We start from the raw sequence: 14380 nt of genomic DNA on the forward strand, positions 1-14380 counted from the left end.
CATCTGCAATGTCAGGCCGGCCCTCGGCTGTTCGGGCAAGTTAGACTTTCGGGAAAACATCCGGTAGGAAGGAGGAAACACAAGATTTATCTGAACACGTAACTGTCACGAGCACCAGGGCCGACAGACGAGCTGTCCGACGGTCTGACGTCCCACCGTCCACCTGTCCTCCCCGGAAGCCGAGTGCAGGCCCTCTGAGAGCGGGGACATCAGAGCGAGTGCACAACGCTCAGTCCAGAAGCGCCGCGTGCATTTTCCTGCCGCGGACCCGCGAGGACGCCGCCTGCCTCCCCGCTGACTTTTGACAGCCAGCCCCGTGCGAGCTGAGCCAGGCTGATAAGAGGGCAGAGACCCAGCCGCTCCCCAACGCATCCAGCTCTGTCGGACCCCAACCCACTAAAAGCCATTCTCGTACTTTTCCCCTCCCTTTAAGAACAAGTGGGGACAAGCGTTTCTGAAACCCGTCACCCACCTGTCCTGACTTTCAGGCGGGCCCTGGCGCTTCCGTTCCCACAAGCTTTGGCCGCTATCTCCACCAGGTGCAGGACGCCAGGCTCCAGGCCCGACAGCGTCAGGCTTGCGTCTCGGGTCTCCAGGTGCACCGCGGGGCTCCGCGGGGAGGTCAGGGTGAGCCGGAAGGTGGGGTGCGGGGTGAGATCCGCCGCCCACGCCACGTGAAAGCTGGTGCCGGTCACGTTGGACACCGTGACCCTCTCGATGGGGACGGGAACTGGGAAGTGGATGGAAACACGGAGAAGATTAAAATCAATCCGATGTTCCAAGGAGACAGGACAGGAGAAGCCTCACCAAACGCTAAAATCAAGCACACGGCCTGGGGACACAAGAGGGCCTCCTGGGGGGGTGGGGGGGGGGGAAATGCCAGCCCAGGGAAGTCCTACAAAGTCCCCTCATGCAGGCAGAGCACGTGGTACAGGGTCCCCACCCCTGGCCCCAGGGCTCGACTTCCTGCTCCAGCCTTGGGCGAGACAGGAAGGCTTGGGAACAGGGAGGAGAGAACTCTGGAGAAAGGTTGCTGTCCTAACAAGCCCAGAAGTTGCCACCGGGGACCGGGCTGCGCGGTACCCCACTTGGCCCAGCCCTGCCTACCACGAGCAATCTACCTGGGTATTTCTCACAGGACTTTGACTCAACGTCTGCATGAGGCTTTGCCAACTGGAGCTCAACTCTTTCCCAGTGTGTTCAGGCCTCAGGCCACGTGTCCCCAGGACATACCATCCCAGGCACTCACCACAGGCCGGAAGCTTCAGAGACTCAGGGGTGGGGGCCGAGGGAAGGTCCGGGGAGCCGGAGGGTCGGGGGACCAAGTTCTGGGGCCTTGTGGGGTCCAGAGCTGCTGGTGCTGTGTCCCCAGTGGGGAGGCTGGCGTGCCAGACGATGTGGCCTGTGGGGCCCTCGGTGGGACTGGGCCAGAGGGGCCGCTCCGTGCTCGAGTCTCTTGATAACCACCCAGGGGTGCTCAGCGAGCCATTCGTGGGCCCAGAAGGGGAGCTGTGGGTTGTCCCAGGAGCCGTGCTGGCTGGCCACCGGCCTGTCACCAGGCCTGGGGCCCTGCTGGGTGCTCCCTCCTCCAGGCCTTGCCTCGTGCTGTTCTTGTCCTTCCCGACCGGGCCGCTGCCCCCTCTCCTGGGTGGGGGCCCCGGGGTCTGGGCCTGATTTGCTGCAGGGGTGCCCCCCGGGTGCCCAGGGCTGGGCCACAAGGCAGACGTCTCTGGGCCAAGGGCTGCTGTCTCTGTGCTGAGAGCTGGGGCCGTAACACCTGTTGCTGTAGACAGCACCCCTCCCGTGGGGCTCACCACGTCACCTGCTGAGACACATCCACTCTGAGAGGAGACACCTGGTCCTAAAACACCTAAACAAAACCCACCAGATGCCACCCACAAGCGAGCGCCTCCCAGGCGGGCCCCAAGTGGGGACACAGGCAGTCTCGTTGGGGATTATGGCACTATGAGTATTTAGGGGGGCCCGTGTCCACGGCCTCCCGCGTGCTTTCAGAGGGTGAGGCAGGGCCTCTCCATCTGATAAATGAGGCTCTGAGACACCAGGAGAGGGGCTCCACCTGGTGGCTGCACAGCCAGGGCCTAAGTGCAGGGCTTGGTTCCCGCACCCAGGGGGCCTTTGGGAAAAGGGGGCAATTTCTCTGGATCTGTGCTCAGGGTGGGGCTTGGTGCTGGTCACTGACATCAGCCTGCTGGACGGGACATGACTAAGGAAAGAATGCGGGACAGAGGCCAGCGGACGTTAGAAAGGACGTGGGATATCAGGTCCCCGGGGGCGAGGGTGTGGCCCAGAAATGCTGGGGGAGGGGGTGGGGCGCACCCTCACAGGCCCGGCCCGCGCGGGAAGGGTTGGCGTCCCTGGCCGTCCGGCACCGACAGGTGTAGGAGCCCTCGACGTTGATGCACTGGGCAGCGGGTGAGCAGTCGTGCCCCCGGCTGTCTGCACACTCGTCCCAATCTGCCGGGCGGGAGAGGAACAGGACAGAGCTCGTGAGAAGTGGCCCTCGGGCACTTAGGAAACAGAACAGGGATCTGCTCAACCACGTCTGCAGCCAACCGGGGGAGGGGAAGTGCCCTGGGCATCCAGCGGCCCCAGAGGCAGGCGGTCCACAGATCCCTCCCCAGAAGCCTGTTCCCGAACCAAGACCGCAGGCTCAGCATCTGCTTGCTCCGACCTTCACGGCTGGCGGGGCTGAGTTGGCACCCACCGGAGTGGCTATATTCCTCTCTCGTGCATTCTTTGTCGCCAGACCCCAAAAAGCAGGGCGCCTTCCCTTCTCTCTGATGCGCCAACATCGTCTCATGTTTTAGTACTTTAACAAAGAGAACCGAGCGAGCCAGGAGGAGTCCGGCTAAGCGCGACCTGAACTTTCAGTGACACGGCCTTGGCACGCTCCTCCCCAGTCTGGGAAACCACTCTAAGAATCCCAAAGACACCATGTCACCTCAGCTTCTGAGCTGAGCAAGGAAGAGTGCTAGGTAAGTGTGTCAGTCCCCCCCCCCCCCGGGGTCCCCCAGTGCTTGCCCGCCCACCACGCCCACCACAGCCCGGCACTTTCCAGGACCAGCATCGGCCAGACTGTGAAACAAGGTTCATGGGGACCACATTCCCTTCCCTCCCCGTCCTCTCCGACCTCCTCTTCCGGTCGTCCCTCCCCCACCCCCAGGGCTGCTACCCCCACTCATTCTTGCTCTAAGGAAACACCTGCTCGTCTCATGCATTTGACATGTGACTGAGGATAAAGCGCCGTATGTGATACTCATGGTAAACCTCAAGCAATAAACATCTCAAGCTGTATTCCAGGCTGGGGGCGGGGGGGGGGGGGGGTCGGGGGAGGGAGGGGCACAGGTTTCCCACGCCCCAGAACCCAGCCCTCAGATCACTGCCTGTCCCTCCCGGCCCCAGGGGAGCAGGTGGCTCTGAGCAGAGTTGTCTCTTGAGGAGGAAGGTGCCGGGGTACCTGCCAGGGGTGACCCGGGCGATAAGGCGGGTGCGTGTCAAGGCCGGTCATGAGGTCCTTCTGCATGGGATTCTCTAGAGCCGAAAGCGGAAGCACCCGATCCGGGCTAGACCCGCGGGCTCGTCAGCTGATGCAACAGCTACCCCTCCACCCTGGCCGGGGCTCCTCGGCAGACAGGGCCCCGATGGCCGGGCCCGTGGGTCTTCCTGGAGCTCGCCCGACCCCCCCCCCCCCAGCCTGCAGGCAGCTCCCGGAGTTTCACGGGGAGCTGGAGGCCTGGGGTGGAGCCCAGGCTGGCCAGGCGGCGGGGCCCGGCGGAGAGCAGAGGTCCCGGTTGAGACCCGGGTTCCAACCACTGAGCACCCGGTGGCTCTTTTCAGTCGTGGTGAGTCACCCGGCCTCCCCAGCGCGCAGCTCATAAGCGAGCCCAGAGCAAGGCCGGGGCAGCTTCATTTGGTCCCGTAGCAAAGCCCCAGGCCGGGCAGCTGTGCAGTTCAGAGGGAGGAGGCAGGTCCACAGGGAGAGCTGCCGGTGGCGTCTGCACCTTCCGGACCAGCCGGCTGAGTGGGAGGTGGGGGGGGTGGGGGGGGGGAGGGGGGGGCGGGGGCCGGCCTTGCAGCTGGGCAGAGGGTGTCCCCAGAGGAGGGGACAGCCCCTGTGCCGAGCTGGGACTCCCGCTTGAGCTGGCCCCCCAGCAGTGGGTCGGAGAGACCCAAGAACAGGCTGCCAGCTCCCGCCGGGTCCCATCTCTCCTGCGGGGGCTGCGCCCTGACCCTGCCAGCCCCTCCCCCACCTCCCCTCACCGCGTCATTGGGACGCGTTGACTCACGGCGGGCAAGAGCCCCCGAGTCGTGCAGGAACGCTCCGAGGGCACCGAGAAAAGCGTCTCTGTGTGAGCAGAGGGGACGGGAGCTCGCTGTGCTGGGGCCAGCTTGCTGGTGTCCTGTGCAGTGAGAGTGAATACCCTTCCCGGTCCCCCGGCCGCGGGGCCGCCTCTCGGAGTGGGGGCTGCCTGCAGGCTCTCCTGACAGAAGCCAGCGGTCACTGGGTCAGAGGAGCCTCCACGGGGCCGGGAGCCCCCCCCCCAGATAAACAGCAGAGGCCTCCTCGTGGCTGGGCGGAAGGGGGACCCCCCACAGCCACCGCTCAGGGTCCAGGGTTAAGCAAACAGCCGCTGTCGGGCAGGAAGGCTGCAGGGCGGGACACATAACACGACCTGCTGAGAACCCTAGAATGTTAGCAGTGGGGGTGCCTCTTCCTCCTCTACAACACTTCTGTGAGGTGCTCCAGCTGGCCGGAGGCCACAAAGTTCATTCCCTGTCACTGCGAGAGGCCAGGCCGAAGTCCAGAATCAAGGGGGGCAGGGCCTCAGCCCCTCGGGGCTCTGGGGGAGGGTCCTCCCTGGTTCTTCCAGCTCCTGCGGCTCCGCGGGCTCCTTGGCTCTAGCCTCTGCCTCCGCGTGGCCTTCCCCCTGTGTCTCTGGTTCTCTCTTCTTCTGTGTCTTCTGATTTAGGGCCTCCCCGATCCGGGATGATGGCAGAGCCTTACTTGATCTGCAAAGACCCTCCTCCCAGACAAGGTCTGAAGCTCTCGGGGGACCTGTCTTTGGGGGCCACCGTTCAGCACACTGGCAGAGAGCTGGCAGAGCCTGACGCCTGGCGCACAGGGACAGAGCTGGCAAGTAGCCCACGAGGGCTGGCTGGGCCGCCTGCAGACGGCTCCGCTCTGGTCTCAGACGGGTCCCCAGGGTGCACCCTGAGGACCCACCCGCGGGGCACCCTGTGCCTCCCTGCACTGAGCCCCCGGAGCCCAGGTGAGGCCCGCCGGGTGCAGAGGACACCTGCCGTCTCTGTCCCTGAGGGGGGCGTGACGAGCCCACCCCAGGCTGAGCAGGAGGATGCTTCCCAGGTGTGACTTCAGATGTGACAGTCCCACGGCCTTCCCTGCATCCTTGGGTGGGAGGGCGGTTGGAACAGCAAGCCAGAATGCCACCGAGCTCAGAGCAGAGGACAGAGCTGGCTCTCGGACGCCCGTTCCGCGGACGGAGCCCCTGACAGGCTCCCGGACATTGAGCCTAGAGCCGCTCTCCCTGCAGGGAGCCTCGTCCCTGGGCTCAAACGGCCAGACCTTCCTTACATGTCGGCTGGCTCTCTCCGCCTCTCTGTCTCTGTCTGTCTCTGTGTCTCTGTCTCTCTGTGTCTCTCTTCATGTCTCTGTCTCCATCTAAGTCTCTGTCTCTGTATGTCTCTGTCTCTGTGTCTCTGTCTCTCTGTGTCTCTCTTCATGTCTCTGTCTCCATCTAAGTCTCTGTCTCTGTATGTCTCTGTCTCTGTGTCTCTGTCTCTCTGTGTCTCTCTTCATGTCTCTGTCTCCATCTAAGTCTCTGTCTCTGTATGTCTCTGTCTCTGTGTCTCTGTCTCTCTGTGTCTCTCTTTATGTCTCTGTCTCTAAGTTTCTGTCTCTGTATATCTCTGTCTCTGTGTCTCTCTCTCTCTGTGTCTCTCTTCATGTCTCTGTCTCCATCTAAGTCTCTCTGTATATCTCTGTCTCTGTCTCTCAGTCTGTGTCTCTCTTCATGTCTCTGTCTCTATCTATGTCTCTGTCTCTGTATATCTCTGTCCGTCTCTATTTCTGTCTGTCTCTCTGTGTCTCTCTTCATGTCTCTGTCTCTATGTCTCTGTCTCTGTATATCTCTGTCCCTCTTCTGTGTCTCTCTTCATGTCTCTGTCTCTATGTCTCTGTCTCTGTATGTCTCTGTCTCTGTGTCTCTGTCTGTGTCTCTTTTCATGTCTCTGTCTCCATCTAAGTCTCTGTCTCTGTATATCTCTGTCTCTGTGTCTCTGTCTCTCTGTGTCTCTCTTTATGTCTCTGTCTCTATCTAAGTCTCTGTCTCTGTATATCTCTGTCTCTGTCTCTTGGTCTCTCTGTGTCTCTCTTCACATCTCTGTCTCTATCTATGTCTCTGTCTCTGTATATCTCTGTCCCTCTGTCTCTATTTCTGTCTCTCTGTGTCTCTCTTCATGTCTCTGTCTCTATGTCTCTGTCTCTGTATATCTCTGTCTCTGTGTCTCTGTCTCTCTGTGTCTCTCTTTATGTCTCTGTCTCTAAGTCTCTGTCTCTGTATATCTCTGTCTGTCTCTGTCTCTCGGTCTCTTTGTGCTTCTCTTCATGTCTCTGTCTCTATCTATGTCTCTGTCTCTGTATATCTCTGTCCCTCTGTCTCTGTCTCTATTTCTGTCTGTCTCTCTTCATGTCTCTGTCTCTATGTCTCTGTCTCTGTATATCTCTGTCCCTCTGTCTCTATTTCTGTCTCTCTGTCTCTCTCTTCATGTCTCTGTCTCTGTGCCTCTGTCTCTGTCTCTCTGCCTATGTCTCTGCTTCTGTATCTCTGTGTCTCAGTCCGCCTCTCTCATCTGTACCTCTATTTCCGCCTCTGTCTCTCCTCCCTGCCTCCCCCCCACCCCACCCCTCTGTCTCCAGGTCTCTCCCCTGTCCTGATCTGTGACTTCCTGCCTCAAGGCAACATGAAGTGACATTACATTACGTTTGGGCCAATGAAATAGATATAGACGCCTACGTTAGCAGGTGGCCCGGCCGCAGTGGTGCTGGGGCCTGACACACAGTCAGCCCCCGGTGCCCTTGCCCTCGAGGGTTCCCCAGCCCAGACCCACCCTGTGTTCTGGCCATCCGTGGCAGTGAGCTGCAGGGGCTCTGGGGTCCCCGTCCCACCCGGAATAAGGAGATGTGAGACGCGGGTAGGCTCCCCGATCCCACGGAGGGACTCAGAATGAGGATTCACATTTCACGTACTCGATCCACCTTTTAGAGGGCCAGGGCTTTGGGGTGCCCCGGCCGCAGGCTCGGGCGTGGAGGAGAACTGACCTTGCACGAGCGTCCCCCGCGGATCAATCTGGAACACGGTGCTGGCCAGCAGAGGCGGGAGCATGGGGGCCAGCGTGGAGACCCCCACTGGGAACTCGGGGTCCTGCACGGTCAGCCTGAGCGTCGCCACCACGCTTCCAGCCTGGAGAGAGACCATCTGTGTCCTCAGCTTCCCTCTCCTGTGCAGGTCGGAGACGGCTGGCGGGAAGGAGTTTTCAACCTGGCCGAGAAGAGGCGACAGGCACTCACATAGAGCAGAGGCCTCCGTTAGCGTCTTAGAAAACCGTTCACCGGGGCCCGGGTGACCGACGGATGGTGAACAGAATCCACGCGTCCCCTTCACGACCAAGAGGCGGTGCCCACAAACCAGCCCCTTGGGGCAAGCCGAGGCACCCCAGCGCCCTGCACCCCAGCTGGGCCTCCCCAGGGACGGCCGGGCCGGGCCGGGCCCCGTCGGCCTTGTGCGAGTCCGCGAAAACCACTGCAGTCGGGGTCCCCGTCTGGAACATGAGATGCCCCATCCGCTCTGTGTGCACACCCGAAAACTGGTGTGTGACACACAGACAGACCCTGGGAGTGGACGGACAGACTGACTGACAGGAGGGACCCCGGAGGGACGATCCCATGGCCATTTGGAGCTGCCCCCCTCGCTGGCTGCATCCACCAGGAGACACACAGGCAACCAGGTGCCGAGGCCAGCGTGCCGAGCAAGGGAGACACCAGCCTTGCCCCGCGCCCCCCCACACCGTGCCTGCACGCACGAGAGGGTTTCCAGGCAGGAGAATGTGGACCCTCCTTCCGTCCGTCCCACGTCTACACGTCCTACAAGCACAAACTGCTAACTGCCCTTCAGCTGCAGGGTCTCTTTCCAAGACGTCTGTAGGATGAACAGCATAGGAGACAGCGGTCCCTCCAGAGCAAAGGGCAGACTTGTTCATGTCTGATCCCGTGAAGATTGTGTCTCTCTCCTTGGAGCAACGTTTAGGTGGATTTCGGCCCCTTACAGGATCCCGTTTCCCTAAGCTCGGGGCCGCCCAGCTGAGATGCAGACCGCTGTGTGTGTGTGTCCCCCCCCCCCCCCCGACCCCTCCGTGTCACCCCCGTGGGACTCGTGGGCCAGAGGGAACTGGCAGCAGCCTGAGGCTCACGCTGCCTGCCGCGCTGTGAATCCCGCGTCTTCGACCGGCGCCTCCCGACAGAAACGGGCTAAGTCATCGGTCTGCAGGAAAGGGAAAATCTCAGGCCATCCGTGGTTCTGGACGGTTCAGCAAGTTGCTTCGCTCCCCAGTCGGGTCCCCGCTGGCCTGGCTCTCCCCGGCCGCGGGCTGATGGCTCCGGTTAGCCACGGAGAGGGATGGGTACGGGCACCCCCGCTACAGGCCTTTCGAGCGAAGGCACCCCGGAGCGGGAGGCAGATGCCCAGGTCCCCCGGATGGAAGGTTCCACAGAAAGCCCGGCTGCAGCATCACGTGACAGCCCGTCTGAATCAAAGCACGGTCTTCCGAGACGCTTTGGCCCCAAATCTAGATTGAGTGCCCCACATGCGGGGAGCACGTGGGTAATCACCGTGGGATCTGGGCTGGGGGGACGCGCCCTTGTGGCGCCGTCGCAGAGAAGGGGCTCGGCGTGGGGGCGGGTGCACGCGGGAGGCTCGCCCAGACGCCCCCTCCGCCCACCATGGGCCACCGTGGTGGCACTTTGGCTTTACCTCGTGGAGCAGTTGTCGAGAAAAGTCCCGGAACTCGGTGCTGCTGCGGTTGAGAAGGGCCCCCGTCACGTTGCGGTTGAGGACCCTGATGGTGACTTGGAATACCCGGGCATCTGCAACAGCGGGGGACAGGGTAGCGGACGCTGGCCATCAAAAGTCACGTGCTTTGCTGGCACCGCTTCCCAGGAAGCCTCTTCTTTTGAGGGGACGTTTGTTGGAGGATAGAGAGAAGCTGCTGGATCGGGGAGCCACGTTGGGGGACGTGATGTAAGGGTGGTTTACTTCTGTGCTGGAGGGCAGGAGCCGCCTGACACACACACACACACACACACACACACACACACACACACACACACACTTCTACACCAGGGCAGGGACGGGCGGGACAGGGGCAGAGGCGTGCCCTTGCGCGGGAACCGGCTCTCAGGCGGCACACATAGGGTCTGAAGGCCCCTGTGGTCATCCGTCACCCCCCATGGCTGCCACTTTCCCAGCCCGATCACACGCACACAGCCAGCCAGCCAGGTCCTCACGCCGGACCCACCCGGGGCCCCAGCACTAACGTGACCAATGCGCCCCATCCGCCCGGGGCCTTCCGGGTCTGTGCCCCAAAATTCCCACGTAAAAGCACACTCTGCCCCAGGCCAAGCAGCAGGGGCGGTCACCTGCGAGGGAGGCACCTGTCCTTCGGACACAAGAAAAGCTGGGGGAGTGAGGTGGGACTGGGTGACACCCAGCTCTTCCTTTCCTGAGCGTAAAACCGAGGTCGGCGGCCGAGCCCGCTGTGTCGCCGCGTGTCCGCTCACCTAGCAGCCTCTCCCCTCCCCAGCTAGCGAGCTCGGGTCGCAGGGGCCGTTTACCACCGCTGCGTGCACACACCACGAGGGCCCCGGAAATGTCACCCGCGTTGTGCGCCGTGCCACTCTGGACCTTCGCCCATCTTCAGAGGAAACAGGTGTCCCTGTGACATCAGCCTCGACCCTGCCCACGGTGCAAGCCTCCTGGAAGGTCAGTGCCCACCTGCGCCCGGGGAGTCTGCATTCTCCGCGAGAATGCCCACCACCTCCCAGGGGCTCCTGACGCGGCCGAACTAACTCAATAGAGCTTTTAAAGGGTAGAGGCCGATGTCATCAGAGGCCTGCTCATTCCATCCCTCGTTCGCCCACCACCACCGTCACTGACGCTAAGCCCCGCACGGGACAGGCCCCCCGCTGCGTCTTGCGTGCTGCTGTGTCCGTGTCAGGGAGCTTTACCGTCCCCGGCACCCACGTCCGCAGCCAGCGGCCGCCTAGGACACGGCTCCCGCCACCGACGTGACCGGGGCCTGCCCCACCCAGGGGCCGCCTGGCCCGGCCAGGGGGCATCAAGTCACGAGGTGGGGTGAAGTCGGCCACCTGCAGAGCCCCCCCCTCCCCGGGCCACGCCAGCTGCCCTGTTGGAACTGAATCCCCAGCTCGTACCTATAACATGTTGGTTTAGGTGCAAGAAAACCCCTTCACGGCGCCCACGTAGCGGGCACCACGGTAGCTTTTCGAGTGCGTCGCGGGGGAAGCGAGGCAGCGCCATGAGGCTTTCAGGTGATGTGAGCTGCGGTTTCGGGGAGTCACAGACTCAGCCCCGAGAACTCGGTGCGCGAAGTCTCTCAGCGCGTGCGAATCTCTACCCTTTCTGCTGTGTTACACTTTCCGCCCCGCTCTCTGCTTTCTCAGTCCTTCCAACCTGAACGCGGGGCGCCCCGTGGACCCTCCTCACTGCAGGTGGGAGAGCGAGCCCCCGGACGAGATGTGACGTAGGGGCGCGAGGGGAGACCACAGGTAGCAGGCGGAGCGCGCACACGTGCCCTTACCGGTTCTGACGGCCAGTGTGGCGGTGACGTTGGCCCCGCACCCCTGGTAGCCGGTCCGCACCCCGTAGAGCTCTCCGGCCTCCAGCCCCGCCACCTCCAGGCTCCTCCCCGCGGTCCTGGCGCTCCAGAGGAGCTCCTCCCCCTTGTACACCTGCACGTGGAAAGTGCGGGGCCAGGGAGAATGTAAATGCCAAGACACCCGAAAGCTGCTGCTGGTGACGTTGAGGGTCATGTAGTCCCGGATGGGAGGGCAGTCTGTGGAAGAAGAGAACGAGGAAGATGAGGCGACACCAGAGAAGCAACGAAAAGGCGAAAAGCCAGCAGTGGGACTCCGTCAGGCCAAGATAAAACCCTTCTGCACAGCAAAGGGAACCATCAGCCCGCAGGACGGGAGGAAATGTTCGCAAGTCACGTGTCCGAGAAGGGGCCAACATCCAAGGCGTAGCGAGGACGTCTACAACTCGGCAGCAAAAACGCCCCCCAGAGTCCAGTTAAAATGTGGGCAGAGGATCTCCGAAGAAGACGTCCGCACGGCCAACAGACACGTGACAAGATGCTCAGCGTCACTGACCATCAGGAAATGCAAATCAAAACCACACGCAGACACGAGCTCACGCTGTCAGCGTGGCCAGTTATCAGAAGGACGAGAGAGAACGCGCTCGCCGATGCGGACGTGCGCCGCTGGTGGGGGTGTGGTGAGCCCACGGCGGGGACGGGATGCGGGTGCCTCAAAAAGTTAAAAATAGATCTACCCCACGCTTCTGGGCGTGCATTCAGAGCAAAGAAACCACACTTTCTACGAGACACCGGCACCCGACCCCCATGTTCATTGCAGCGTTATTCACAAGAACCAACACAAATGCAACCCAAGTGTTTGCATTGTGGCCACGATGGTGCGTCAGGGGATGAACTGTGTCCTCCCCAAATTCATCCCTTGGAGCCCTAACCCCCAGCACCTCTAAATGTGACTGTGTTTGGAGATTCGGGTCTTTAAAGAGGTGATTTAAAGTGAGGCCGCGAGGGTGGCCCTACTCCAATCTGACCGGTGTCCCTATGGGAAGAGATCAGGACAGACACACACAGAGGGACCACCAGGTGAGGACACGGGAGGGGACGGCGTCTGCACACCCAGGAGAGAGGCCTCAGGAGAGGCCAGCCCTGCCCACGCCTGGATCGGGGACTTCAGTCTCCTGGACTGGGAGCGAATGGGTTTCTGTCGTTTAAGCCGCCCAGGCTGTGGTGCTCTGTTCGGGCTGCCTGAGCAGATGAGCACACAAGGGGTGTGCCGTTTCTGTGCTCTGTTTGTAAATGTGATCTTGACCCCGATTCACAGGGCCCGAGTGTTCTGATTCACTCGCTTGTGGTCATCTGCCCAAGGACCTCCGCCGGGATCGCTCATCCCTCGGCAGCTATGGCTCGGAGGGAAGCCAGAGTCACGAGTCAGGCCGGGGCTCCTCGCGTGTCCCTGTCGAAATCCCCGCTTCAGGGAGCAGTACTCTAACATAACAACCAAGACCTGTTTTAATACTCAAACAGAAGTCAGTCTCTCTTTGGGAAATAGGAATTCTGTAAAAAGTAGACGGCCCTTGGTCTAGTCACCATAATTTTTACATCAGAATTTGAGTTCTATAGAAAACAAGCCATGAAGGCTTTTAAAAAAAATCTTTGAAAATCCAAAGTAAAGAAAAAATAATTAAAAAGCGTCTGACGTTCCCCCAAGCCCCTCACATAAGGATTCATAGGACACATGCTTTCCAATAGCATGACAAAGTCCTGTCTTTCTGGACAAATGCGTATGCCTCCTCTCAGTCAAACATAAACGCTGGTACAATTCAGCCTGTTTTGCCTTGGCTGCCAGGAGGCTCAGAATCAAGTTTCGTGCCCCACTCTCGTCCTTCGCCCAGCCTTGCCGTGTCCTGAAATCACAGAGCCCTGTGTGAGTGTGCTTCCCCACTGAGCCCCCACGGGGCCCCCGAGCAGGTGGATATAAACCACTGGACGCTCATGCCAGGTGAGCCCAGCCCTTCCTCCGCCGTCATTCTCGCCCACGATCGGTGCCCATCTCACTCCTCACTGTTCCTGGTGACTCTGCTAGGATGGGAGGTGGAGCGTACTTTGAAGAAGACGCACCTGTCTTTTTTACTGAATTGTCCAGTATTTTTCTGTGCGTTTCTCACGCAAACGGACAGGGACGCAGTTTCACATCCTTCCCGATGCCGTCTTTTGTGGCAAGAAAAGGAAGACGTGATTTGGCCGAGGGGCGGCCAGGTCTTGGGGCCTGAGACTGTGGGTCTCACCCCCACCTCCCCGCCACTGGAACCCTGAAATCAAAAAGACGCCCCCAACCTTCCAACAACCACGTGGCGGTCAGTCTGCCCCTCAGCAACAAAGGGGTCGTGGGAAAAGCAAGGAAGGGCTACCAAGCCTTCTCCCCAAATCCGCTCAAAGCACAATGTTTCCACGTAGGCAGGCCACACGACTGTGCTGACAGCTCAGAGCCTGGAGCCTGCTTCGGATTCTGTGTCTCCCTCTCCCTGCCCCTCCCCTGCTTGGGCTCTTTGTCTCTCTCTAAAATAAACAAACATTAAAAAAAAAAAGTTTTAATAAAATTTTTAAAAAATGAAAAAGGCTGTCGCTACATCTGTGAAATGACCTGATGAATGGGGCACGGGAAGAGTCTAGAAGGTACCGGGCTGGCCGGAGATTCAGTCACTCTTCAGTTAAGATGCAGTCGGTCCCAAGGTCCCTGGGCCAAGAAGCTGCCGACCCGGCCGTTTTGAATGCTGTGAAAGCTTCCGTGCCGCCGTGGGCCCAACGTTCCCGCCGCTGAGAGAGTCTGGGGGCCTGAGGAGCCCCCCCCCCCCCCCCCCGCCGAGGGTAATGAACGCCACCACCAAGCACTCACCGTGGCTCTTTCTCCCATCGAACACCCGGAGCTATTCGCACTTGTCCACATTCAACCATTTTTGACCAACTACCGCAGTAACTTCGCGTGGTTCGACGTTCATCCAACATCACTGCACGCTCGGCATCACCACCGACACTGACGGAAACGACGCTGAATTAAAGCCCACTGCCGTGCCAGACACACGTGCCCAAATGACCGAGCCAGCGTGGCCCCATTCCAGGGACTTGGACCGTGGGGACCCACAGGGAGCTCTGAGCTCCCTCTCCCACGACACTGGTCATGCCGCCGTGCGAGCTGTCAGTGATGCAGGTACAGCCAACATTTGCCGAGTGCCGTGGGCACCAGGCAGGTTTTCCCGTTTAGTCCTTCCAACAACGTTACATGATGGCTCTACTAGGATCCCATGCTACAGAGGACACAACTGAGGCCCGGAAAGGTCAAGGAGGCAGTCAACGGCAACACTGTCCAACAAGTAACGACCAGTTCACTTGCTGTCTATCCCACCTGGGTGCTATACTGCATAGTGACCTCCCAGGACAGCAGGTCCTAATCCCCAGA

At 60.7% G+C, this 14380-nt stretch overlaps 1 protein-coding gene across 1 annotated transcript in view; it reads right to left on the minus strand.

Annotated features, from left to right (window-relative positions):
- The window catches only part of UMODL1 (uromodulin like 1), a 66486-nt gene that overhangs the window by 26948 nt on the left and 25158 nt on the right, over window positions 1-14380 (minus strand). The window contains exons 8-13 of the mRNA XM_042902986.1: window positions 10915-11169; window positions 9069-9181; window positions 7361-7580; window positions 2338-2475; window positions 1250-1822; window positions 473-730 (exon numbers count right to left, since the gene is read on the minus strand). Of these exons, the coding sequence (XP_042758920.1) occupies window positions 473-730; window positions 1250-1822; window positions 2338-2475; window positions 7361-7580; window positions 9069-9181; window positions 10915-11169 (1557 nt within the window). The remainder of the gene's footprint in view (window positions 1-472; window positions 731-1249; window positions 1823-2337; window positions 2476-7360; window positions 7581-9068; window positions 9182-10914; window positions 11170-14380) is intronic.

The sequence above is a fragment of the Panthera leo genome, chromosome C2 (assembly GCF_018350215.1).
Source record: "Panthera leo isolate Ple1 chromosome C2, P.leo_Ple1_pat1.1, whole genome shotgun sequence".
Lineage (NCBI taxonomy): Eukaryota > Metazoa > Chordata > Mammalia > Carnivora > Felidae > Panthera > Panthera leo.